The following is a 24,029-nucleotide window of genomic DNA, read 5'->3' as shown; positions in this document are numbered from 1 at the left end:
ACTCCAACTCCATATATTCACGTTCAGGGAGAAAAAAATCAAGGAGAAAGTTTCATCGCGTTTCACGACACGGAGCCACCGCCAAGCCCTAATCTCTCTCGGGAGGGCTGATCTGGAGTCCGTTCGGGGCTCCGGAGAGGGGGATTCGTCGCCGTCGTCATCATCAACCATCCTCCATCACCAATTTCATGATGCTCACTATCGTGCGTGAGTAATTCCATCATAGGCTTGCTGGACGGTGATGGGTTGGATGAGATTTACCATGTAATCAAGTTAGTTTTGTTAGGGTTTGATCCCTAGTATCCACTATGTTCTGAGATTGATGTTGCTATGACTTTGCTATGCTTAATGCTTGTCACTAGGGCCCGAGTGCCATGATTTCAGATCTGAACCTATTATGTTTTCATGAATATATGTGTGTTCTTGATCCTATCTTGCAAGTCTATAGTCACCTATTATGTGTTATGATCCGACAACCCCGAAGTGACAATAATCGGGATACTTCTCGGTGATGACCGTAGTTTGAGGAGTTCATGTATTCACTATGTGTTAATGCTTTGTTCCGGTTCTCTATTAAAAGGAGGCCTTAATATCCCTTAGTTTCCATAAGGACCCCGCTGCAACGGGAGGGTAGGACAAAACATGTCATACAAGTTCTTTTCCATAAGCATGTATGAATATTTATGGAATACATGCCTACATTACATTGATGAACTGGAGCTAGTTCTGTGTCACCCTATGTTATAGCTATTACATGAGGAATGGCATCCGGCATAATTATCCATCACTGATCCATTGCCTACGAGCTTTTCACATATTGTTCTTCGCTTATTTACTTTTCCGTTGCTACTGTTACAACTACTACAAAAACCCAAAAACATGTATCTTTACTTTTGCTACCGCTACCTTTATTATCATACCACTTTTGCTACTAAACACTTTGTTGCAGATACTAAGTTATCCAGGTGTGGTTGAATTGACAACTCAACTACTAATACTCAAGAATATTCTTTGGCTCCCCTTGTATCGAATCAATAAATTTGGGTTGAATACTCTACCCTCAAAAGTTGTTGCGATCCCCTATACTTGTGGGTTATCAAGACTAATTTCTGGCGCCGTTGCCAGGGAGCATAGCTCTATTCTCTGAGTCACTTGGGATTTATATCTGTTGAACACTATGAAGAACTTAAAAGACGATTGAACTACTATTTTGCCCTCAACTACGAGGGAAGGGAAGGAACTGCCATCTAGCTCTGCACTAGATTCTCCTTCCGTTGTTAGTAGGCTTGCGACACCTAAACCTGCTTCTGCTATGCATGATGAAACTACTTATGTGCGTGATACTACTGTGCCATTAGGTGAATTTCTTGATGAACAACTTGCTAGATTTAGGGGGAGTGGAATTACTGAAGATCATATTACTGATGATAGTGATCATGAAGGTCCCCCCAATGATTATGTTTTACCTATTGTTCCTAAGGGTTATGTTATGAATGAAAAAGCTGCTATGGAAATTCTTGCTTGCAATGATAGAAATGATCTTAAGAAATTATTAGCTAAATGGAAGCAGCAGTCTCTTAATGCTAGAATGAAACCCGGTCCTGCTTTTGCTACTTCACCTATCTGTGTTACTGATAAGGATTATGAATTCTCTGTTGATCCTGATATTATTACTTTAGTTGAATCTGATCCTTTTTATGGCCTTGAATCTGAAACTATTGTGGCACATCTTACCAAGTTGAATGATATAGCCACCCTGTTTACTAATGATGAGAAGTCTCGCTATTTATATATCCTTAAGATATTTCCGTTCTCATTAAAGGGTGATGCTAAGACTTGGTATAATTCTCTTGCTCCTGGTTGTGTGCGTAGTCCCCAGGATATGATTTATTACTTCTCTGCTAAATATTTCCCTGCTCATAAGAAACAAGCTGCCTTGCGGGAAATATATAATTTTGTGCAAATCAAAGAAGAGAGTCTCCCACAAGCTTGGGGGAGGCTTCTCAGGTTACTTAATGCTTTGCCCGATCATCCTCTTAATAAAAATGAAATACTTGATATCTTTTATAGTGGACTAACCGATGCTTCCAAGGACAACTTGGATAGTTGTGCTGGTTGTGTTTTCAGGGAAAGAACAGTCGACGAAGCTGAAATACTATTGAATAATATGTTGACTAATGAAAATAATTGGACTCTTCCTGAGCCAATTCCTGAATTAATTCCTGAACCAATTGAGCCAACTCCTGAGCCTATTCCTAAACCCACTCCGAAGAAGAGAGGTGTTTTATTTCTCAGTCCTGAAGATATGCAAGAGGCAAAGAAATCAATGAAAGAAAAAGGTATTAAAGGTGGAGATGTTAAGAATTTACCTCCTATTGAAGAAATGCATGGTCTTAATTTACTGCATGAAGAACCATATTGTCTTGATAACCCGACACAGGTAGTAAAGGTAAATTCTCTCTATAGATATGATAAAGTTGAAATACCCTATACTAAATTTCATAGCCCATGCTTAGATGAATTTGATGACTTTATGGCTAGACAAGAAAGTTTTAATGCTTATGTTGGTAGAGAGTTAAAGAATAATGCTTTCGAGATAGGACGCATAGGTGATAATCTGGCTAGAGTTAAAGATGAACTTCACCGCATTAGCAAATATGCTTCTATGGTTGCTACTCAAGCTGAGCAAGTACTTAAAGATCAAAATGATTTGCTTGATGAATTGAATAATAAAAATGACTTTGCGGTTAGAGTGGCTACTAGAACTGGTAGAATGACTCAGGAACCTTTGTATCCTGAAGGCCACCCTAAGAGAATCAAGCAAGATTCTCACCGAAATAATTTAGAGGCACCTAGTTCTTCTAAAAAGAAGAAAAAGAAAAATGATAGAACCTTGCATGCTTCTAATGAACCTACTGTAGACACACCTGAGAATCCCAATGATATTTCTATTTCTGATGCTGAAACACAATCAGGTGATGAACATGAACCTAGTGATAATGTTAATGATAATGTTCATGTTGATGCTCAACCTAGCAAAGACAATGATGTAGAGATTGAACCTGCTGTTGATCTTGATAACCCACAACCAAAGAATCAACGTTATGATAACAGAGATTTTGTTGCTAGGAAGCACGGTAAAGAAAGAGAACCATGGGTTCAGAAACCCATGCCCTTTCCTCCTAAACCATCCAAGTCAAAGGATGATGAGGATTTTGAGCGCTTTGCTGAAATGATTAGACCTATTTTCTTACGTATGCGCTTAACTGATATGCTTAAAGTAAATCCTTATGCTAAGTATATGAAGGATATCATCACAAATAAAAGAAAGATACCGGAAGCTGAAATTTCCACCATGCTTGCTAATTACACTTTTAAAGGTGGAATACCAAAGAAACTTGGAGATTTGGGTGTTCCAACTATACCATGCTCCATTAAAAGAAATTATGTTAGAACTGCTTTATGTGATCTTGGAGCCGGTGTTAGTGTTATGCCTCTCTCTCTTTATATCGAAGACTTGAATTGAATAAGTTGACACCTACTAAAATATCTTTGCAAATGGCTGATAAATCAACTGCTATACATGTCGGTATTTGTCAGGATGTGCCTGTTGTGGTTGCAAATGTCACTATCTTAACGGACTTTGTTATTCTTGGTATTCCTAAGGACGATGGTATGTCTATTATCCTTGGTAGACCTTTTCTTAATACTGTAGGGGCTGTTATTGATTGCAACAAAGGCAATGTCACTTTTCATGTTAATGGTAATGAGCATACGGTACACTTTCCGAGGAAACAATCTCAAGTTCATAGCATCAATTCTATTGAAAAAGTTCCAACTATCATTTTTGGAGGTTTTGAATTTCCTCTCCCTACTGTCAAGAAAAAGTATGATACTCTTATTGTTGGGGATTTTCATATCCCCATTGAAGTAACTTAGTGTTATTCGAAATTTCTCTGTTTCCGTGTTATTCGGAATGAGCTTGTTAACAAGACTTGATCAACCTTGTTAGTGGATTCATTTTGATGATCACGAGATGGATGAAACTAGAAGGCACAACCTTCTGTACCCTCTTTTTACTTTCTGTTACTTAGATTAAATAAAGCAAAAATAGTATTATCCGTCTGTTTTCTGAATTATCCGTGCATTAAAAAAATAGTCCGAAAATAAAAGTGCTCCAAATGCCCTGCAAATTTAGTATGATTTTTTCTGGAATATTTGAGGATTTTAGGCTCTGAAAACACTGCAGGAGGGGCAAGCACCAGGCCACGAGAGAGGAGGGTGCCCCCCCCCTTGTAGGGCGTGCCCCCTGTCTCGTGGGCCCCTGGTGGCTCCCCTCCATTTATGCCAGCACCCACACACTTCATCTTCTACCCAAAAAAATCCCCATCCAGCTCAAGCACGAGTTCTAGATCGTTTTGCTGTGATTTTCAATCTCCTAGCTCAAAGCTCCATTCGCAAAATTGCTTTGGGAGATTGTTGCTTGGTATGTGACTCCTCCATTGGTCCAATTAGTTTTTCTTCTAGTGCTTTATTCATTGCAAATTTTTGCTGCATAGGTGACCATGTTCTTGAGCTTGCATGTTAAATTTTTGAGGTCTCAAGTAATTCCAATGCATGATATAGGCTCTAGGCACTTGTAGGAGTAGTTGCTATCAATCTTGTTTAGTTTTATTCACTTTTATTTTGAAGTTACTAAAATTTCAGAAATTTTCAGAAAAAGAAATATGCTTAGAAGAATGTACCAAGGAGGTTCCTCGGCAAAGAAAGGGCCAAGGATTGCTATACGTGAACAAAATGTTAATTTGTCAAGGGACGCAAATGTACGGGCTTGCGAATGGCCATCCTATGATTTTATGGTCGAAGCAGGCTTCAAGGAGGAATTTGACGCGTATGTGCGTAATGCCGAGCTGGAGGACTTCTTACAAGATAAGTGTCCTCAATATTATCAATTGACTGATTCCTTTGTGCGGAGGTTCGAATATATTTCTGCGCGTAATTCTCCTAGTGTTATGTTTGATATTTATGATACATCTTATACCATGGATTTAGAGGATTTCACAACTGCTTGCAAACTCCCGCAGTGGGGTAATGTTAATGATCCTCCCAAATCTGAAGTTAGAGATTTTCTTGCTAGTATTACTGTGGGAGAATCAAGGGACGTAACACAAGCTACCATAGGGAGCATTCATTTTCCTGCTATACATTACTTTGCTCTCTTTATTGGTAGATGCATTAACGGTAAGGACGAGGTATGTCACATGTGTGCCCCTGATCTTTGTGCCATCAAGAGTGCTGTGTCAGGTTATAAAGGTTATAACTTGGGGGCAATAGTTGCACGTAGGTTGCAGAAAAATAGTAGAAGGGGAGATTTCTTTGGAGGAATTTATGCAACCCGTGTGGCTAATTTTCTTAATATAGCTCCACGAGAGGGGGATATGATTGTACCTCCTGTTTATTTGGATAAAGAAGCTATGTTTGATCATCATTTTCTTGAGAGGAATGAACAATTCCTCCATTATCAACTAACCTATAACAGACGCAACGTCGTCCCTGTTACTCTTCCTGCTCCCTACCTTTTTGATTATCAGATAAAAGGAAGATATGTTGTGACCAGGGAAGAAGCCACTGAATATGAGAGGGGAATGGAGGCAGCTCGCCAACACGCTGCTGCTCAGGAGGCGGTTGCCTCTGCATCTCAGTACTACCCCAGTTTTACTTATGGATATCAGCCAGGCGGTCACTGGTATTAAACCAACTTAGGACAAATGGGGAAGTACGTATTTCTCAGCGACTTTACATTCATGCTCACACACTAGTCGTCGGTGCTCACACTCTTTCATTGTATTATCCATGTTAGTTTAAATTTCTTTTTCTAGTTTTCTTCTTGTGTGTTTGATAAACCTTAAGAAAACCCAAAAAAATTAGTTAGTAGTTTCCATGCTTGTAGTAGAAATTAAAATGAAAGCCCAAAAAGATTTCTCGCTCTTCTTTTACTTGTTGGGAGCTTTCCCGTGTAAATAGTTTTATTTTCTTTTCTTTCTTTTGGGGGTCGAGAATATCATATTGAAAATGCTTAGTGGCTCTTATATGCATGATTGTTTACTTAATTTAGAGCCCATATTACTTGTCTTCTCTCTTGAGTTGAATGCTTGCAGATTCCAGCTTAGTCCAATGCACGTGCACTCTTATTATTATACACATTGTTCGGTCGTGCAAGTGAAAGGCAATAATGATGATATATGATGGACTTATTGAGGAGAGAAAAGCTGGTATGAACTCGACCTCTTTTGTTTTTGTAAATATGATGATTCATCGTTCTTGATTCAGCTATTATGAAGTAAACATATTTGCAATGACATTTAGAGATTATAGTTGCTTGTGCCATGCTTGATTAGCTATGAGTTATAATGGTTTACCTTGCGTGCCAACATGCTATTAGAATGATTATGATGTGGTATGATGGGGTGGTATCCTCCTTTAAATGAATTGAGTGACTCGACTTGGCACATGTTCACGCATGTAGTTGAATCAAATCAACATAGCCTTCACGATATTTATGTTCATGGTGGATTATATCCTACTCATGCTTGTACTCGGTGTGAATTAATTTTAATGCATGTTTACGATTGTTGTCGCTCTCTCAGTTGGTCGCTTCCCAGTCTTTTGCTAGCCTTCACGTGTACTAAGCGGGAATACTGCTTGTGCATCCAAACTCCTTAAACCCCAAAGTTATTTCATATGAGTCCACCATACCTTCCTATATGCGGTATTTACCTGCCGTTCCAAGTAAAATTGTATGTGCCAAACTCCAAACCTTCAAATGAAATTCTATTTTGAATGCTCGAGCAGCTCATGTTTCAACTAGGGCTGCCTATATCTTCCATGCTAGCTGGGTTATTCTCAAGAGGAGTGGACTCTGCTCCTCATTCACGAGAAAGGGACGGTAACCGGGATGCCCAGCCCTATGATCCAAAAAGATCAAAGCAAATCAAAATAATTAAACAAAACTCCCCCAAGGCTATTGTATGTTGGAGGCACTCGTTGTTTCGAGCAAGCCATGGATTGATGCTTGTTGGTGGTTGGGGGAGTATAAACCTTTACCATTCTGTTTGGGAACTGCCTATAATGCATGTAGTATGGAAGATACAGCCATCTCATAGTTGTTGCGTTGACAGCGAAAGTATGCCGCTCAAAATGTTATTCAATCTCTATTTTAAAATCGAGCTCTGGCACCTCTACAAATCCCTGCTTCCCTCTGCGAAGGGCCTATCTATTTACTTTTATGTTGAGTCATCACCCTTCTTATTAAACAGCACCCGCTGGAGAGCACACTGTCATTTGCATTCATTATTATTGGTTTATATTGGGTATGACTTGACTGGATCTCTTTTGCCATGAATTACAATGTTTAGTCAGTCCTTGATCTTTAAAGGTGTTCTGCATTTATGTTTTGCGGTCTCAGAAAGGGCTAGCGAGATACCATTTTGTTATATCATGTTATGATTATTTTGAGAAAGTGTTGTCGTCTGAGTTTTATTATTATGGCTCGCTAGCTTATTATGTTATTGATATGAGTACTTGTGAGACCTATGTGTTATTGTTAGTATGGTTAGTTCATAATATTTGCTGAAAATTGAATGCTGGCTTTTCATGTTACAACAACAAGAGCAACAGAGTTTGTAAAAGTTTTTCTTTATCACTTTCAGTTTATCAACTGAATAGCTTGAGGACAAGCAAAGGTTTAAGCTTGGGGGAGTTGATACGTCTCCAATGTATCTACTTTTCCAAACACTTTTGCCCTTGTTTTGGACTCTAACTTGCATGATTTGAATGAAACTAACCCGGACTGACGTTGTTTTCAGCAGAACTGCCATGATGTTGTTTTATGTGTAGAAAAGAGAAGTTCTCGGAATGTCCTGGAAATCCACGGAGGCACTTTTCAGATTTAATAAGAATTTTTAGCGAAAGAATTAGTGCCAGGGGGGCCATGGCCTATCCATGAGACAGGGGGGCATCCCCCCCCCCCCTAGGGCGCGGCCCCCTATCTCATGGGCCCCCTAGACCTCCTCCGACCTCAACTCCAACTCCATATATTCACGTTCGGGGAGAAAAAAATCAAGGAGAAAGCTTCATCGCGTTTCACGACACGGAGCCGCCGCCAAGCCCTAATCTCTCTCGGGAGGGCTGATCTGGAGTCCGTTCGGGGCTCCGGAGAGGAGGATTCGTCGTCGTCGTCGTCATCAACCATCCTCCATCACCAATTTCATGATGCTCACTGCCGTGCGTGAGTAATTCCATCATAGCCTTGTTGGACGGTGATGGGTTGGATGAGATTTACCATGTAATCAAGTTAGTTTTGTTAGGGTTTGATCCCTAGTATCCACTATGTTCTGAGATTGATGTTGTTATGACTTTGCTATGCTTAATGCTTGTCACTAGGGCCCGAGTGCCATGATTTCAGATCTGAACCTATTATGTTTTCATGAATATATGTGTGTTCTTGATCCTATCTTGCAAGTCTATAGTCACCTATTATGTGTTATGATCCGACAACCCCGAAGTGACAATAATCAGGATACTTCTCGGTGATGACCGTAGTTTGAGGAGTTAATGTATTCACTAGTGTTAATGCTTTGTTCCGGTTCTCTATTAAAAGGAGGCCTTAATATCCCTTATTTTCCATAAGGACCCCGCTACAACGGGAGGGTAGGACAAAACATGTCATACAAGTTCTTTTCCATAAGCACGTATGAATATTTACGAAATACATGCCTACATTACATTGATGAACTGGAGCTAGTTCTGTGTCACCCTATGTTATAGCTATTACATGAGGAATCGCATCCGGCATAATTATCCATCACTGATCCATTGCCTATGAGCTTTTCACATATTGTTCTTCGCTTATTTACTTTTCTGTTGCTACTGTTACAACTACTACAAAAACCCAAAAACATGTATCTTTACTTTTGCTACCACTACCTTTATTATCATACCACTTTTGCTACTAAACACTTTGTTGCAGATACTAAGTTATTCAGGTGTGGTTGAATTGACAACTCAACTGCTAATACTCAAGAATATTCTTTGGCTCCCCTTGTGTCGAATCAATAAATTTGGGTTGAATACTCTACCCTCGAAAGCTGTTGCGATCCCCTATACTTGTGGGTTATCATCCACTAACAGTGCCAAAAGCACGTTCCTGCGTAATATTGGGTTGGTTGTTAAGGCAATCTCGTCCAAACTGCCTCATGATCAAGATATGCAAGCTCAAAGCAATGTTGTATCTGCGCTCCAGACACAAGTCCATTCCCTAACACAGACCCTTTGTGAAACAAGGAGAGACGTTGTTCGATGTCGTCAAGATATGCATGGTTTTGAAACCAGACTATCAGACATTTGCTATGTTGTTCAGGAGCATAGGAGAAATGAAGGCGAGGGTTATGGTGCTCCATCGTACAATACAGCATGAAAACGTAACAGTTAGGTCAAATGAACTGAGCTTCTGAACTTCTAGTGGTGCATTTATCTGCTAGACTGTTAAGTTTTATGCCAACCTTCCTTTTGTTATATAGTTGTAATTTGTTTTGGTGCGATACAAAATTTATTCTTAACGTGCAGCCACCGGCTGAAGAAAACAGCAAGCCATTTTTGTATAGTGTAGGGTGTTCCCTATATTTGCACTGGTGGCGATCTTTGATGCCGAGTGGATGTAATCTTTGCAATCGCCTTAATAGCCTAGCGTTAGTTTCGGCCTTATTTATTTCCTAGTCTTCTTTTTCCCTGGTTTGCTAGTGGCCGCAACAACCATGGGCCATATACGGGCCATAGGATCCATGGGTCTCCTACGGGCCGTCGATAAATGGGCCTCCAACAGGGTCGTAGAATTGGTGGGCCTCGGGCCGTCGGATAAATGGGTCTACATGGGCCGTAAACAGGCGTAATTGGTATCGTCCCAGCATGGTAACAGGCCGTTAACAGGCCGGAGGACAGCAAAGGCTTAATTCTGTCACAGGCATAACAGGTCGTTAATGGGCCAGAATATAGGACGGGCTGGAAACGGCGCAACGGGTTAACAGGCCAGAAACAGGCCGACTCTTGCCATGGGGCGAATTTGGCACATTAGGGGAACAGGCCAGTAACGGGCCGGAAGTAATCAAGGGCCGGAAAGGAGCCCAAGAACGTATGGGTCATCAATAGGCCGAAAGCTAACACGGGCTGGAAACGGCCGATGTGAATCACGGGCCGTTAACAGGTACAAAGAAAATTACTGTTCATTATGGGCTAGAGTCATCATGGGCCTCTAAAGGGCCTAAAGATATGAAGGCCTCATATGGGCAGAAAGACGTCGTGGGCCATACATGGGCCAAAAGTGAAATGGGTTGGTGCTATATTCGACGGCCCACATGACGTTGTTGGGCCGATGTCCTTTAGGTCCTAACGGGTTGTTAGTTACCGGGCCGTAAAATGGGCTATTTGCGAAGAGACTGTTAACAGGCTTTTCATGGGCCAGCCTGTTAACTTTTGACCAAGTCAAATGGGCCGACTTTGTAAGCTAAATGGTCCAGTGGTGGGCCGTGGCACATGTCGACATATCATAGGCGCCTATCTGACCCACTGACGAGCTGACACGTGTTTCGTCCGGCCAATAAGAATTTTACACGTGGAAATTTCCCATTGGTTGGGTCTGTTAACGGGTTATCGGATCCAAAACCCGACCCGATAGCTTAACGGCGTTCTGTTACGGTGGATGCCACGTGTCGGTCACCCTTGATGAAAGCACTTCTGTGACGCGCGATTTATCGTCATGGAAGTGGACACTTCCATGATGATAATTTTGGTAATGTCATGGAACACTTCTACGACAGCACAGGTATGACTATCTTGATTCTGTCATAAAATCGTCATGGATGTACATGCATGACAAAAAACATGACCTACTGTGACAAACACGTATCATCATGGAAGTGTATTTTTTTGTAGTCTAGTGTTGATTACATCTTGTAGTTGATTACTATATGGTTTATTTGGTGGAAGATTATATGTTCAGATCCATTATGCTATTTAATACCCCTCTGATCTTGAGCATGATTATCATTTGTGAGTAGTTACTTTCATTCTTGAGGTCACAGGAGAAATCATGTTGCAAATAATCATGTGAACTTGATATGTGTTTGATATTTTGAAGATATGTATGTTGTTGAACGTCGACTACATGACACTTAACCATATTTGGGTCTAAGGGAATGCAATGTGGAGTAGTTTTTAGATGGTGGGTTGCGAGAGTGACAGAATCTTAAACCCCAGTTTATGCGCTATTCCGAAAGGGACGGATTGGATCCAAAAGTTTAATGCTATGGTTAGAATTTATACTTAATACTTTTTTCATAGTTGCAGATGCTTGCGAGAGGGTTAATCATAAGTAGGAGGTTTGTTCAAGTAAGAACATCACCTAAGCACTGGTCTACCCACATATCAAATTATCAAAGTACCGAACACGAATTAAGCCAACATGATGAAAGTGACTAGATGAAATTCCCGTGTACCCTCAAGAACACTTTGCTTATCATAAGAGACCGTTTTGGCCTGTCCTTTGCCTCAAAAGGATTGGGCTACCTTGCTGCACTTTTGTTACTACTATCATCACTTGCTCGTTCCAAATGTCTTGATATCAAACTAATCCACTACTTACAATTTTAGCACTTGCAGACAGTACCTTACTGAAAACCACTTGTCATTTCCTTCTGCTCCTCATTGGGTTCGACACTCTTACTTATCGAAAAGGCTACAATTGACCCCATATACTTGTGGGTCATCACTCCCTAGGGCGCGCCGTCGTAATACACATAAAATCCTAGGAGGTGTAGGGGGCGGGTGACGTTGAGGAGGTCCATGGAAGAAGTTGCAGGGATGATGAAGGGGCTCAAGCTCTCGGAGGAGGAGAGGAAGGGGGTGAAGATCCGGATCTCGGAGCGGGAGAAGGGTAAGAAGTTGGAGGTGCAGGCGATGGACAAGGTCCTGTCGGACAAACTGGTGCATCAGGATGCGATCTCACTTTCTTTGGGGTGGGTGTGGTGCCCGATCAAGGGGATGGACTGTAAGGAGAGGTGGGCAAAAATTTGTACTTATTCACCTTCAATCAAGATTCGGGGAAGAGGAAGGCACTCGAGGATGGGCCATGGATGTTTGATAAAGACCTGGTGGTGGTGGAGGATTATGTGCCAAGTAGGAGAATGGAGAATTATGTGTTCAACAACATCCTGGTCTGGGTGCGGGTGTTTGGCCTCCTGCTAGGTATGATGAATGAGGATTCGGCGGAGGCCATCTACAATATCATTGGGAGCTTTGTGGAGGCAGACACAGGTAGGGATGGGAAGGCGGTAGGGAAGTTCATGAGGGTGAAGGTCAGGATGTGTATTGACAAGCCTATCATGAGAGGGTTTACTCTTGAGGATGATGATGTGGAGAGAGAGGCGTGACAGAGGAAGAAGAAGGGCAAGGCTGGGGAGGAGGAGGAGGAGGAAGGAACATGGTACAGATTTGAGTATGAGTACCTCCCGGACTTCTGCTATACATGCAGCATCTTTGGTTATGGCGAGAAGGACTGTTCGAAGAAGCTCAAGAGGGGGGAGGAGGCTCAATTTGGTAGGTGGCTCAAGGCAGATATGGAGCAGAGGAGGAGAAGTTTAGATGATGGTGCTTGAAAGAGTGGAGGCCGGGTGCTGGGAGGGAGCAGATACTATGGGCACGGGAGAGATAGTGTCAGATCGGGCAGCGGCAGCGATAGCCTCACCTGGCGTAAGGAGAGATCTAGAGGGAGTGGGGGAGCGGCTTGGAAGGAGGATAAGGGCGAGGAGGTGACAAGCCCGGCGAAAAACACCCAGGAGGCTAATAGAGGAGGCAACCCACGGAAGCTATTGCTCGGGTGTGATGGGACTGAGAAGACCAAAGGGGAAGTAGATACACAGGAGAAGGGTTTACAACCACCAAGTTCAGATAATACTAATCCATCTCAGCAGCTCATGCAGGTTGACCCTCCTACACTGGACGAGCAGAATCAGCAAGCCTTGGTGACGTCGGCGGTCGAGCCATCTCCGAGACTGCGCAACTCCTCGTACTCGTAGCGGCGGGTGATGCCCGGGTAGGGCTTCCTCCTCCTCCTGCCGATCTTCCTCGCCTCCGTGGCAGCGTTCGCGACGTCGGCGATCATGGAGTAAACGGCGGCAACTCGGCTGGCGCTCATGGGCGTCTCGGTGGCCTCGTGCTCTTCGATCATGGCGCAGATGGAGGCGACCCGGGAGGCGATGGTGAGTTTCTTTCCTGCTGCGGTGGCGCGCCGCTCGTCGGCTACAGCCATGGTCATACGCGAGGCGGCGTAGGGCAAGGTGTTGTCCAGAACTTCCGGGTTCCCAATCGAGTATCCTTGGACGCGCAAGCAATGCTAGCGAGGTGATGATGAACGGGGGATTCGACCACAGGATTATCGACTGTATATATGATGAAGGAAGGAGGCTCGGCCCGCAATCCCGCGTCGACGCGAATTCGGAATGAAACAGCGTAGAGCGCACGGAAAAAAACGGAGCCAGTGGCGAGCCACGGTCGGATCACGATGCCAGTGGTTAGATTGATTTGCCAGCCGGCTGAGGCGAGAAGAAACGGAGCCGAGCGCGCAACTAGGAGTTGAGCCGATCGGAGGGGAGCGCACTCTGGATGGATGAGCCGAGCAGAGGCGCCTGCGTTGGCTACCGTGGGATGACGACATTAGACGCGTGGCGGCAGATGACGGATCCAGTTTTGCGGACGGGGTCCACGAAAAGGCTCGTCTCCCTCTTTATCGGTCCCCTGGTGACGCCACCGTGCAAAGCCCGGGGGTTGGTTGGTAGTGGCGGGGCTCCTTCCTCGAGCGGTGGGGGCTCCGGCTAGTGCTCTCGACAATGCTCGACCATGGGGATGACGGCCCTAGGTTCCTTCTCAGGCGACGACAGTCATCGCGGCTATGCGGACAACACCGCGGCTAGAGTTCGGGCGGCGGCCGGCAGTTAGACGCGTTCAGCCCAGTTCCCCTGCATGCAGGTGATCCTCAGCATCGACATCAGGGTCGCCTAGCGCGGCTGCAACTGCGGCGCACATGGATGCCAGATCTTGCTAGGGTGGCCGGGTCTTGCTCCCACAGTGGTTTTTGTGTTGCAGGGGCGGCTTTGCGAGATGCATGTGGCAGTGTCGACAATGCGCAAGCATGTGGCTCGTAGCTTTGTTTGGTGCGGAAAGATAAGGTTCAGATAGGCGATGATCCTTGTCAATCGGATCGAAGGGAAGGTGGTTTGGCCTGGCTCAGCCAGAGCCGACGAAGGCTGCGACTGGAGCTTACCTTCTTGGAGTCGTCGTTGTTCAAGGGCATGTGCCCTCTTTCAGGCTTTGAAGTTGGTTTGCTGCCGCGTTTTGGTGGTCAATGCCATCCTACTTGTTCGTGGGACCTTCGTGCCTCAACCTGTCTCTGTGGAGTCGAAGCTCTTGAGGAGGTGCCAACGGTGTCGATGACACGAGATGGGTGTCCGGTCGCATGGCCTGGTCGACACAGGCTCAACGCTTGTCTCTTGCAAGGTTCGTTGCATGAGTTGGAGTTGTCTAGTCGCCTGTGCGGGTGGCCGGCTATTTGGCATGACGGGCGTAGATTCTGATGGCTGTTGCAACAAGGGTTTTGCTGGTCGTCATCAATGGTTAAGCAGGAGTCTTTGGCTTGTGGAGTGATGAGACAACCCCGATGATGTTTTTCTTCTGGATGGCTTGTATCTTCATCACTTCATGTGGGTAGCCAAGACTTCTGGACAGCATGTGTCTTCACGACTTCATGTAGCTAGCTATGTCGGCTACCCGCGGAAATAAAATAAAAAAGTAGCCAAGTCAGCCTATGTTGCCCTGCGGGGCCGTTGTGACTTACTCACAAGTTTTTCCGCCAACTAAGCAAGCAGTTCTACTTTATTAATGAATGAGACAAGGAAGCGACTAACGTCCAACCGTGCGGTCTGTTAGTAACAGATCCGCACGATTCCTATAATCCATTGATCACCCTCGCTCAGAAGACCTTCTTTCTTTTTTAAAAAATATGGCTGATGTGGATGAAAGAATGAGCGCACTGCATGCTTATGCCTCAAAAAATGCATGCATGCATGTAAGACAGAATTGATGACATCAGCAATTATTTCATCAAATTTTAAAATTCAAAATGTTTTCTAGCTCAAATCGTTGCTCCGATCAAAAAACTGTTTTCACATAAAAGATTCGCCGCGACGAGACCTTCGAAACTAGATCCCATGCTGGTATGTTTCAGCGACTTTTTTTGGTAAAAAGTTACCACACATGTGCTACGTAAGTTATCACGACTGCGACACATAAGTTACCAAGCTGTTTTCATAGTAATTACAGGGTATGAAAAGATGGTCTTTCAACTTTTCTTTCCACATGCACATTCATATATGCACTAAATGACAAAACTATGATGCCATTCTAGATTCTCCCTATTTCGAAATTCCAAAATGTTCTATAGCTCAAACCGTCGATTTGATCAAAAAATTATTTTCACATAAAATATTCATCGCAACGAGAACTTCAAAACTAAATCCTACGTTGGTATGTTCCAACGACTTTTCCCAGATAAAAAAAATACCACGCATGTGCAACACAAGTTATCATGCTAGTTGAGCGTAAGTTATCGTGTTATTTACACATAAATTGCCGGGGCATAAAAATGATTTCTTCAACATTCTCCACAAAAGCACATTCGTGTACCCTAGGGAACGAAAAATGCAAATGTCAGGGAGGATTCCACCAGAACTCAAAAAGAAAAAAAATGTTTTGTCACTCAGACAATCGCTTCGATACAAAAAAACATTTTCACATAAAAAAATTGTTGCGACAAGCCCTTCAAACTAGATCTCATATTGGTATGTTTCGACAACTTCTTTCGGTCAAAAAGTTATCAAGCCTGGGTTAACTAAGTTATTAGCTCTGTTGTGTGTGTATTACTATGCTATTCACACACGAGTTGCCGAAGGGTGTTTTTCAACAAGCCCCCCCCACCCCCACCCCCCTCCGGTCAAAAGTTATCACACCTAGACTAAGTAAGTTATCAAGTCAGTTGTGCATATATTATAATGTTATTTAATCATGAGTTATTCGGTCAAAGTTATCATAGTGGTTGTACGTAAGTTACCAGGTTTGCGGTGCGTAAATTACCATGTAATTCGCACAAGAATTATCGGGGACATGTTTCTTCAACTTTGTTTTCACAGGTCAAAAGTTATCAAACGTGTTCCACGCGAGTTATCAGGTCTACGGTGCATAATTACCATGCTATTCACATAGAAGTTATCAGGGATGAAGTACAACAACCCCACCCCCGCCAAAGTTATCATAGTGTTAGTACATAAGTTATTAGGTGTGTGATGCGTAAATTATCATGCTCTTCACACAGAAGTTATCAGGGATATGTTTTCAATCCCCCTCCACACACATCGGGGGTAGGTTTCAACAACTTTCCCCCGCGGTCGAAGTTACCGCGGTATTTGTACGTAAGTTATCAGGTCCGTGATTCCTATATTATAATGCTACTTACACATAAATTACGACGGTGTACTTCAATAATTTTTTCTCCGGGTCAAAAGTTATCATGGTGTTCGTACGCCTCATTGGCTCGATCTGGATGTAATTTTTATTATTTCTGGTATTCGTTGTATTGCCATGATTGAAGATGAATAGATCGAAAATTTTCTCGCAAAAAAAGAGAAATTGTCCTCATTATCATTGTAGCGCTCAAAGGGGTGCAACAAAATGTATGTGCCATGTGAATGATACAATGGAAAAATGTAGCAAAAATCATGATGAACTAATAGCTTTTATACCCAATATTATGCATTTGTTTTCTTGTAAGTGTTCTTCCTACTAAACGCAAGAAATTTAGGGTTAAAAAGGCCTCAGCTTAAAAATACAAACAAAGCAGCCGATCCATTTGACTACTAAAACAAAGAAAAAATAGTAGGAAAAAGAAGGAAAATTCGGTGTAAAAAAGGAAAGAAGAAAAGGACACTTTATTATTCCCTCCATGTTTTTTTTAGAGTACGAGTGAAAGGCGTATCTTATTTTTATAGAAGGCGGAAAGATTAATTACAAGAAGCTAGTATAGAATGCGAACATTCAAGCCAGCCGACTCCAACCGATCAAACTAAGGCTACTCTCTCACAAAATGTTGTAGTCCTCCTACACCTATCCCTGCAGACCTAAGATCCTGCACCTCCTTCGGGATTTGGCACAGCAGTTGCGTAGGGTTCTTGAATTGCTGTGGCCTGTTAAACACCCGGGCGTTTCTCTGCTTCCACAAAGCCCAAGCCGTGATAATTACCAGAGTATCAAAACCGCACCGCTCGGCTCACCTGAACTGGCTTCGCACCACGTTTTTTACAGGTACAAAAACTACCTAATCTGATTGTAGTCACAACCTCAATCTAGTCCTGGTGTTTAGGGGCACTGCGAGATACCAATAAGGTACTGAGTTCGATTCCATTTTCTCCCAAATTTGCATTCAAATCGTGCAGATCTGTTGCAGAATTCGCAGGAATTTAGCTTTCTCAATGAGACAAATCTCTTGACTGTTTTAAAAAACCTAAAGGACAAGCATGAGTTTAGAGGGTTAAACAAACTACATATGGAATTGATGTGTGCCAAATCAATTTCCTATTCACTACTCCTACTTAAAACAATTGGGTTTAGTACCATATCTAACAAACAACCAGTTCAGGGCCAATCTGCACCAATACACTCCGTATTTTCTAAGGGTGCATCATTGAAGAAGGCCATCACATAAGCAATTTGTGCGCTTAACCACAAATACAGAAGGTACTACCTTGACAGGTGGGGAATATTGTAAAAGATGATATGAATAGAACATCCAAGCTACAAAGTTTAATGTCCGAAAAGTACATCCAGACTACAAAGTAAACTGAGGAGCTGTCAAATTATATGTTGGTCCAACTACACTACCAGAATTTAAGTGGAAAAAAAAGCACTTCGGATGTTAGTTAAAGGTGACTGACTGCCAGTTTCCGTCCTCCAGGTCCATATGGCAGGAAAATCAATTATACTTTCACCTTCTTGCTGTTGGCTTTGTCGACTTTCTCACTTTCAACCTTCATCTTTTTTATGGAATCCAAAAGGGATGATGACTGTTCTTTGTTGGATGAAGATTTTGCAAAGGGGTTAAGTGGCCGCTGAGGCTCTCCTCGGTTGCCGTCTTCACTGCCCTTATTTTTAGCACCAACCTGATCAATGCCTCCTTTCAAAATCTGTTCAGCTGTTCCATCCCTCTCCCTTTTTGCTTTCCCTTCTGAGTTATCATTTTTCTTGGGTATCTTGGCTAAAGGGGTAACCGCAGGTGAAACCTTTGCAGTGTCATCATTTGGTTGTTCTAATTCTGCCTTCTTAGGTCCAGCTGCACTGCTTCGTCGGGCAAAATGGTTCGGTGTGGATGCCTCCTCCAAGTTACCTCCATTTTGCACAATTTTAGCAGGTTGGATTGTATGGAGCGCTGGTGAGTGGTTCGTACTGGCCGGATTCAAGCAAACACTTACTGTTCCAGCAGCTCTTGCATCGTTTAACATTCTCTCCTGCAAGATGTCATCGTAATCATGAATGAATTGGTAACAGCAGGTAGGTTCTATTCAGGGCAAGAAATAAGGGCTGTGGCTTTCACCTCAAGTAATGAACTGAACTTCTCTTGTAATATAGGAAGTTTCAAGCGTGTAACAAGTGTTAATGCTCCCTTCATTGATTTCTCCAACGTCAGTAACTTTGCAAGCTCAGTGGCTCGGACTAGTTTATCACCTATGGAAAAGTAAGAACATAACAAATACAATTTAAGAGAAAGAACCATTTGGCAACAATTCATGAATTTAGTTCAAGATTTTTATACCATTGCAGCAGGTAGAGATGAGTCTCAGGATGCACCGGTCAAGTGCAGCCTCTGTATTGAATGCTTCATCTTCAAATGCAGTTGTGTCCAGATCCAGAGCGGCGATTTCTTCTATTTTCTTTTGGATCTGGGACAAAAAGGAATGCTTAAACAACAGAGCACAGACACTGGCCTTTAAAGTTCGAGAGAGGAACAAGATGTACCTGTGAGAGATGCAACTTCCTTGTCATGAACTCGTTTTCCAAACTATTGGCTCCAAGGTCAGATGACGCAAGAGGAAATGACAGCTCAAGTATAGTTAGAACAGGCTTGGGCATCACCTAAGATCAAGAGAACATGAGTCGAAGAGCAGATCAACATCCAGTGAGGAAACTGGGGACTTGTTACATCATCAAAATTGGCAATGATTTTAACATTTTGGTGTGTTGCTTTATGTGTTTAGTGCTTAGTGTATTGGCTCTTTTTGTTTCTAGGATACTACTACAACAACCCAAACTAACATACATTCTAGAATTAACTATAGAAGACAAAAGAAAATCAAAGTAACTTTACCCGATTTTTCATTAAACACAACAAAAAATGATTTCCCATCTTCCAGATTACATGGCTGAAAGCATCTTTCTTGACAGATTGAACTTAAGAACTTCAACAAATAGAAAAACTTGTTCAAAGGGAAACAAAGCATACCTGAGGATAACATTCAGGGGATTTGCATAGAATGCAGAATATATTATTAGCATCTAAACCCACCACCCAGTGGCTTTCATCTTCAGATTTTCTTGCCTTGGTTGAACTGAAATTAGACACAGTGATTAAGTGTGCTTCAGCGGTAATTTCTTAATGTTTAAGTTGCAAGGAAGATTCTATACCTAAACACAGGAAGCCAACTCCCACCAAACTGAGCGGAAAAGACCCTCAGTATTCCCTGGAATTATTGATGGTCAGTGTAAAAAATTAGCATCATTAAACCAACATTCAACTGTTGATGTACTCATGAGGCATAAATACCTTGGAGTCATATGAACTAAGTTGGCCATTCTCACTGAAACCAAACCAAGATAGTTGAGAGGATGGAGTCAAGACAAGGCGACCGGACATTGATTGTGCCCCCTCAGTTATGTTGAATACCTTAACATCTAGGACCTGTCAGTGGTAGTCATGAAAACTGCATTAGTTTTTTTTTTTACAAACTGATATATCCACTTTCAGTTCTCATAGAGGATACAAATGTAGAAATTGGACAGGTATGCAACTATAAACTTCAAAAAAAACTTGATCACAACATCTATGAGCTTTCAATATTACATCATCAAAAGACAAATGCCAACAAATACCTGATCTCCTGAGGGTAGGCAATCTGAAGCATGTGTCACAATTGCTAGCTGATCCCCATGACCTGTCACTGTAACCACTGGACCACTGACTGAAAGGATATGCATCTGCAGAATGAGAATTTGATCAATTAAACAGTTAAATGTTGGTGGTTAGTAAGTAAAAAAACAAAGAGGGAAGACGTCTCAGTACCATGGTTTTATACAATATATGTTCAACTACTGATAATTCGTATCAACAACAAAATTACCAAACTTAGAGAACATGATAAATTTTCTTATCTTGCCTGGAAATAATTCTGGGCTTTCATATTTTCATGTTAGTATAAAAAAATAGCTCTGTGAAAGGATCACACTCTTAACATTTAAGTCCTTTCAGTGAAGGTCTCGGATAATATATTTTTCAAGAACACACAGGGGAACTGCATGCCTATATATTGAGATAGGAAGCAAGAGTCATGTATAGAGGATGGGCGCCACATAGACCACAGCCTCAACCTCTCATTCCGCCTGAGCAGCACTAGGTAACTAATCTCCTAATTACTTGAGCTCAGCTTATTATAACCAATTTGTGGTACAGTACTTGACAGTGTAAATATTATAAGCAAGATTGTGAGAGCATCTCACTACCAAACTTATCATATGGTATAATTAGGAAAACTCATTACACAAACAAGAATGATGTACACTACAGTAATGTTCCAATATAGGGCTTGGTTAAATGTGCACTTTCCAACTGATAGATGGCAAACACAGATTACAGGTGGAAATATAACCACTTGAGAATAATAGAGTGCAGGCCTTCATGAATATGGATTTTTATGCAAGCACATTTGCTGCAATAATGATCTGTGAACCAAGAGTCAGTGTACTGATGGTTTGTTTTTAAGTATTAGACCTGAGGGGTTCTCTTTTGGAGCATTATCATTTTCATGTCATAATTTCTCACCATAGGAATCAGAAAGCTCTAGTGCATGACACTGAACAAACTGTGTTCATTGGTGGTTTTGAGCTAACAGGAGGCAGCCTACTTTTAGATAAAGGAAGCTGGCTGACTCCACAAGAATAATACTGGTAGAAAAACAAAAACATTAGAAATAAAAACACAAGCTTGTGAAAACCTGCAAGCCCCCTTCGGTGAAGATGCGCAAAAAATTTAAACTTGTGACTGCAGCAACCCATCCAGCACCAAGAGCCACAGACTTCACTTCTTCTCCCTCAAACCTCATTGACCACTACAATTGGACATACATAAACACCCCTTGTTTAAGTAACCAGTAAATGTGAGCTGTATTAAAACACTCTAATTCTTGAAGGGGCAGAACATTTATGTTAGAAGCAAAAAAACTCACCTCACTGTTACCAGCCCAGCTGCTGAAGGGGCGGTACATAAGAGTGCTCATATTGTTGTCGCCCTTGCATGGATTTGCAAACACACTTCCTGATTCATTCAGTGCAGCCATGGTGAAACCAAAATAGTCGGTCATGGAAGGGACTCTGGGGCCTCTTCCTGTGTCGTGAAAGTCAACCTGGAAAATGATTATAAATGTCACAACTTCGGCAGAGAGCCAATAAAACAGTATAACTTCAGATAGTTTATTCAGTGGCTTATGAAGCAAACAACTGAAAAGGGGATCTTACCTCTACATGTGAGTGCCCCTCATTTTCAATGGTAGTAATACTTCCAAGCATGTTGTAAGCAAGGAAATTTCGCTTGCCAGGATGAGATGGCGTTGACCCAGGCTGGAAGGCAGCTTGCATTCTTGCTGTAACCAACCTTCCGGAAGTTGCTGAATCATCCATTGCCTTCCTAGCACCTTCTTTGTTATCTTTGTGCCTACCTTTTGTTCTCTTTCCTGACTGCATCTCGTGTATCATATCCTCTTCTTCACTATCTCCATTCACGTGGTCATCAAATGTGGCCTTTCTCCTTGACCGCTTGTGGTTGAAAGGTGCTGAATCACCAAGACTTTCATCGATCTCATCATCAAAACCAGCCGATGTGCTTGGCTTTTCTTCTTCATCTTCGTCATCAAACAATGGAACCCTCGGCGGGTTTAGCTCAGGCGCACCCTCAGTGGGCGACTTCATAGTCGAAGGGACCACTGATTCCCAAATCCCAAATTTACCCATTACATCAATGAGTACTATAGCATTATCCTCTGGTTTCCATGCCATGCTACATATGCTTTCATCAAACTTCTGCCTCTCAATGTCCTGCCTTGACTTCACATCCCAGACAAGCACCTGCCTATCCAGGCCGGCAGTTGCCAGGTACCTCCCATTCGGGGACCAGCAAAGGCTGCATATTGGCTGCTCGTGTTCTCCTTTCAGTGTGAATACCTCCTCCGCTGTGTCCCTGTCATACATGACCACATTATTCCTCAGCCCAGGAACAGCAAGGGTGTGCCCATCGGGACTCCAACACAGGGTATTCTTCACCGAGTGGTCGGAACCGAATGTCGGGGCGACACGAGTCAAGCTTCGTGCCTCGCTGCCCAAACAAAGATCCCAAAAGATGACCGTGCCAAAGCTGTCGATTGATGCCAGATAATCATTTTTGGGGTCAAAAGCCAGCCCGGTCACCGAGCCCTTGTGGCCTTTGAGCACCTTGGAGATCGTGTTGTCGACCGTAGCAATCAGCTTGATGCCGTCGTCATCGCCGGCCGCGGCCAAAAGGGCGCCCTTCTTGTTGAACGCCAGTGACCGGATCGGGAGGGTGAACCGAGCAACGTTGCTCTGGAACGTGCCGTCTAGAAAGAAATTCGGAGACATTTACAGATCTCGAAGTGAAAACTAAAATATACTGTACTACTAAGATAAGATATCGCGCATCAGGACGGTCAGAACCACGAACCTGGGAAGGAGTAGAACTTGACGGAGTGGTCGATGGAACCGGACGCCAGCGAGCCGCCGGAGGCCGGCGCGAGGGCGACGGCCGTCACGCCGTCCTTGTGGAGCCGGATCGTGGCGACGGCCGCCGCTGAACCGGAGCCCCGGGCCCCGGTGCCCCCGGCGCTCACCGCGGCGGCGTCGTGGATCAGGATGGCGACGTCGGCGGCGGACGCGGTGACGACGTGCTGCCCCCCGGGGGCCCAGGCGACGGAGCAGAAGGCCGGGGAGCCCGAGCCCGCCTTGTGCGCCTCCCGCAGCTTCACCGCGCGCCCTTTCATGGCGACACCGCGAGAGAGAGATGCTTCGTGTTCGAGGTTTTCTTGGTGAGCTGCTGGGGATTTAGCGAGATTGGCCAAGATGCGGGGCGAGCGTTTATGTTTCGATGTGCTGGGGCTAAACGAGTGGCGCGAAATTTCGGGGGTTTTCCCGCGGGAAATGGTCCGCTGGCGGGAAGATGGTCTTACCGGACCCGCGCGACTCCTCGCGGAAAGCTAACTATCAACACCGTGGGCCAACGTTGGGCCGACCTGGCATTCCCCTTAGATCGAGTAATCTATTTATATAGATTTCTCAAAAAAAAAATTATATAGTGAAAACTATTTTTATAGTATGTAATATATGTGTGCAATGTTCTGACCATATTGTCATCAAGTATAAAAAAGTAGAACTATAAAAGAATGTAGAGACTGAGAGTGCATCTATATCGTTAATTGGATTTTGCCATCGATGAAATGTAATTGGTTGGACGAACACTTAGATTCAATGATCTATACATCTTGGAATAAAATTTTGCCCCGCTTAATAAATAAAGCAATCAACATGTTCATACAAGAAGCAGC

General features: G+C 43.2%; 1 protein-coding gene across 1 annotated transcript; it reads right to left on the bottom strand.

Annotated features, from left to right (window-relative positions):
• Nucleotides 1–17,906: 17,906 nt before the first annotated feature.
• On the bottom strand, nucleotides 17,907–23,540 carry LOC119308663 (WD repeat and HMG-box DNA-binding protein 1-like). The gene is made up of 12 exons (XM_037584792.1): nucleotides 23,153–23,540; nucleotides 21,937–23,048; nucleotides 21,648–21,824; nucleotides 21,417–21,530; nucleotides 20,299–20,403; nucleotides 19,973–20,107; nucleotides 19,834–19,889; nucleotides 19,652–19,757; nucleotides 19,168–19,284; nucleotides 18,965–19,091; nucleotides 18,746–18,876; nucleotides 17,907–18,659 (listed from the first exon to the last, which is right to left on the bottom strand). The coding sequence occupies exons 1-12, from the start codon at nucleotides 23,466–23,468 to the stop codon at nucleotides 18,132–18,134; spliced, it is 3,024 nt and encodes a 1,007-aa protein (XP_037440689.1). The 5' UTR covers nucleotides 23,469–23,540; the 3' UTR covers nucleotides 17,907–18,131.
• Between the last annotated feature and the right edge of the window lie 489 nt (nucleotides 23,541–24,029).

Source organism: Triticum dicoccoides, chromosome 5B, assembly GCF_002162155.2.
Source record: "Triticum dicoccoides isolate Atlit2015 ecotype Zavitan chromosome 5B, WEW_v2.0, whole genome shotgun sequence".
Lineage (NCBI taxonomy): Eukaryota > Viridiplantae > Streptophyta > Magnoliopsida > Poales > Poaceae > Triticum > Triticum dicoccoides.
This window is presented reverse-complemented; position numbering and strand designations above follow the sequence as displayed.

Coding starts and splice junctions, on each gene's coding strand:
- LOC119308663 (XM_037584792.1), bottom strand. CDS start 23,468: ATGAAAGGGCGCGCGGTGAAGCTGCGGGAGGCGCACAAGGCGGGCTCG. Junction 21,825..21,936: donor AGGGGCACTCACATGTAGAG/GTAAGATCCCCT, acceptor ATCATTTTCCAG/GTTGACTTTCACGACACAGG. Junction 19,285..19,651: donor CCCCTGAATGTTATCCTCAG/GTATGCTTTGTT, acceptor TCTTGATCTTAG/GTGATGCCCAAGCCTGTTCT.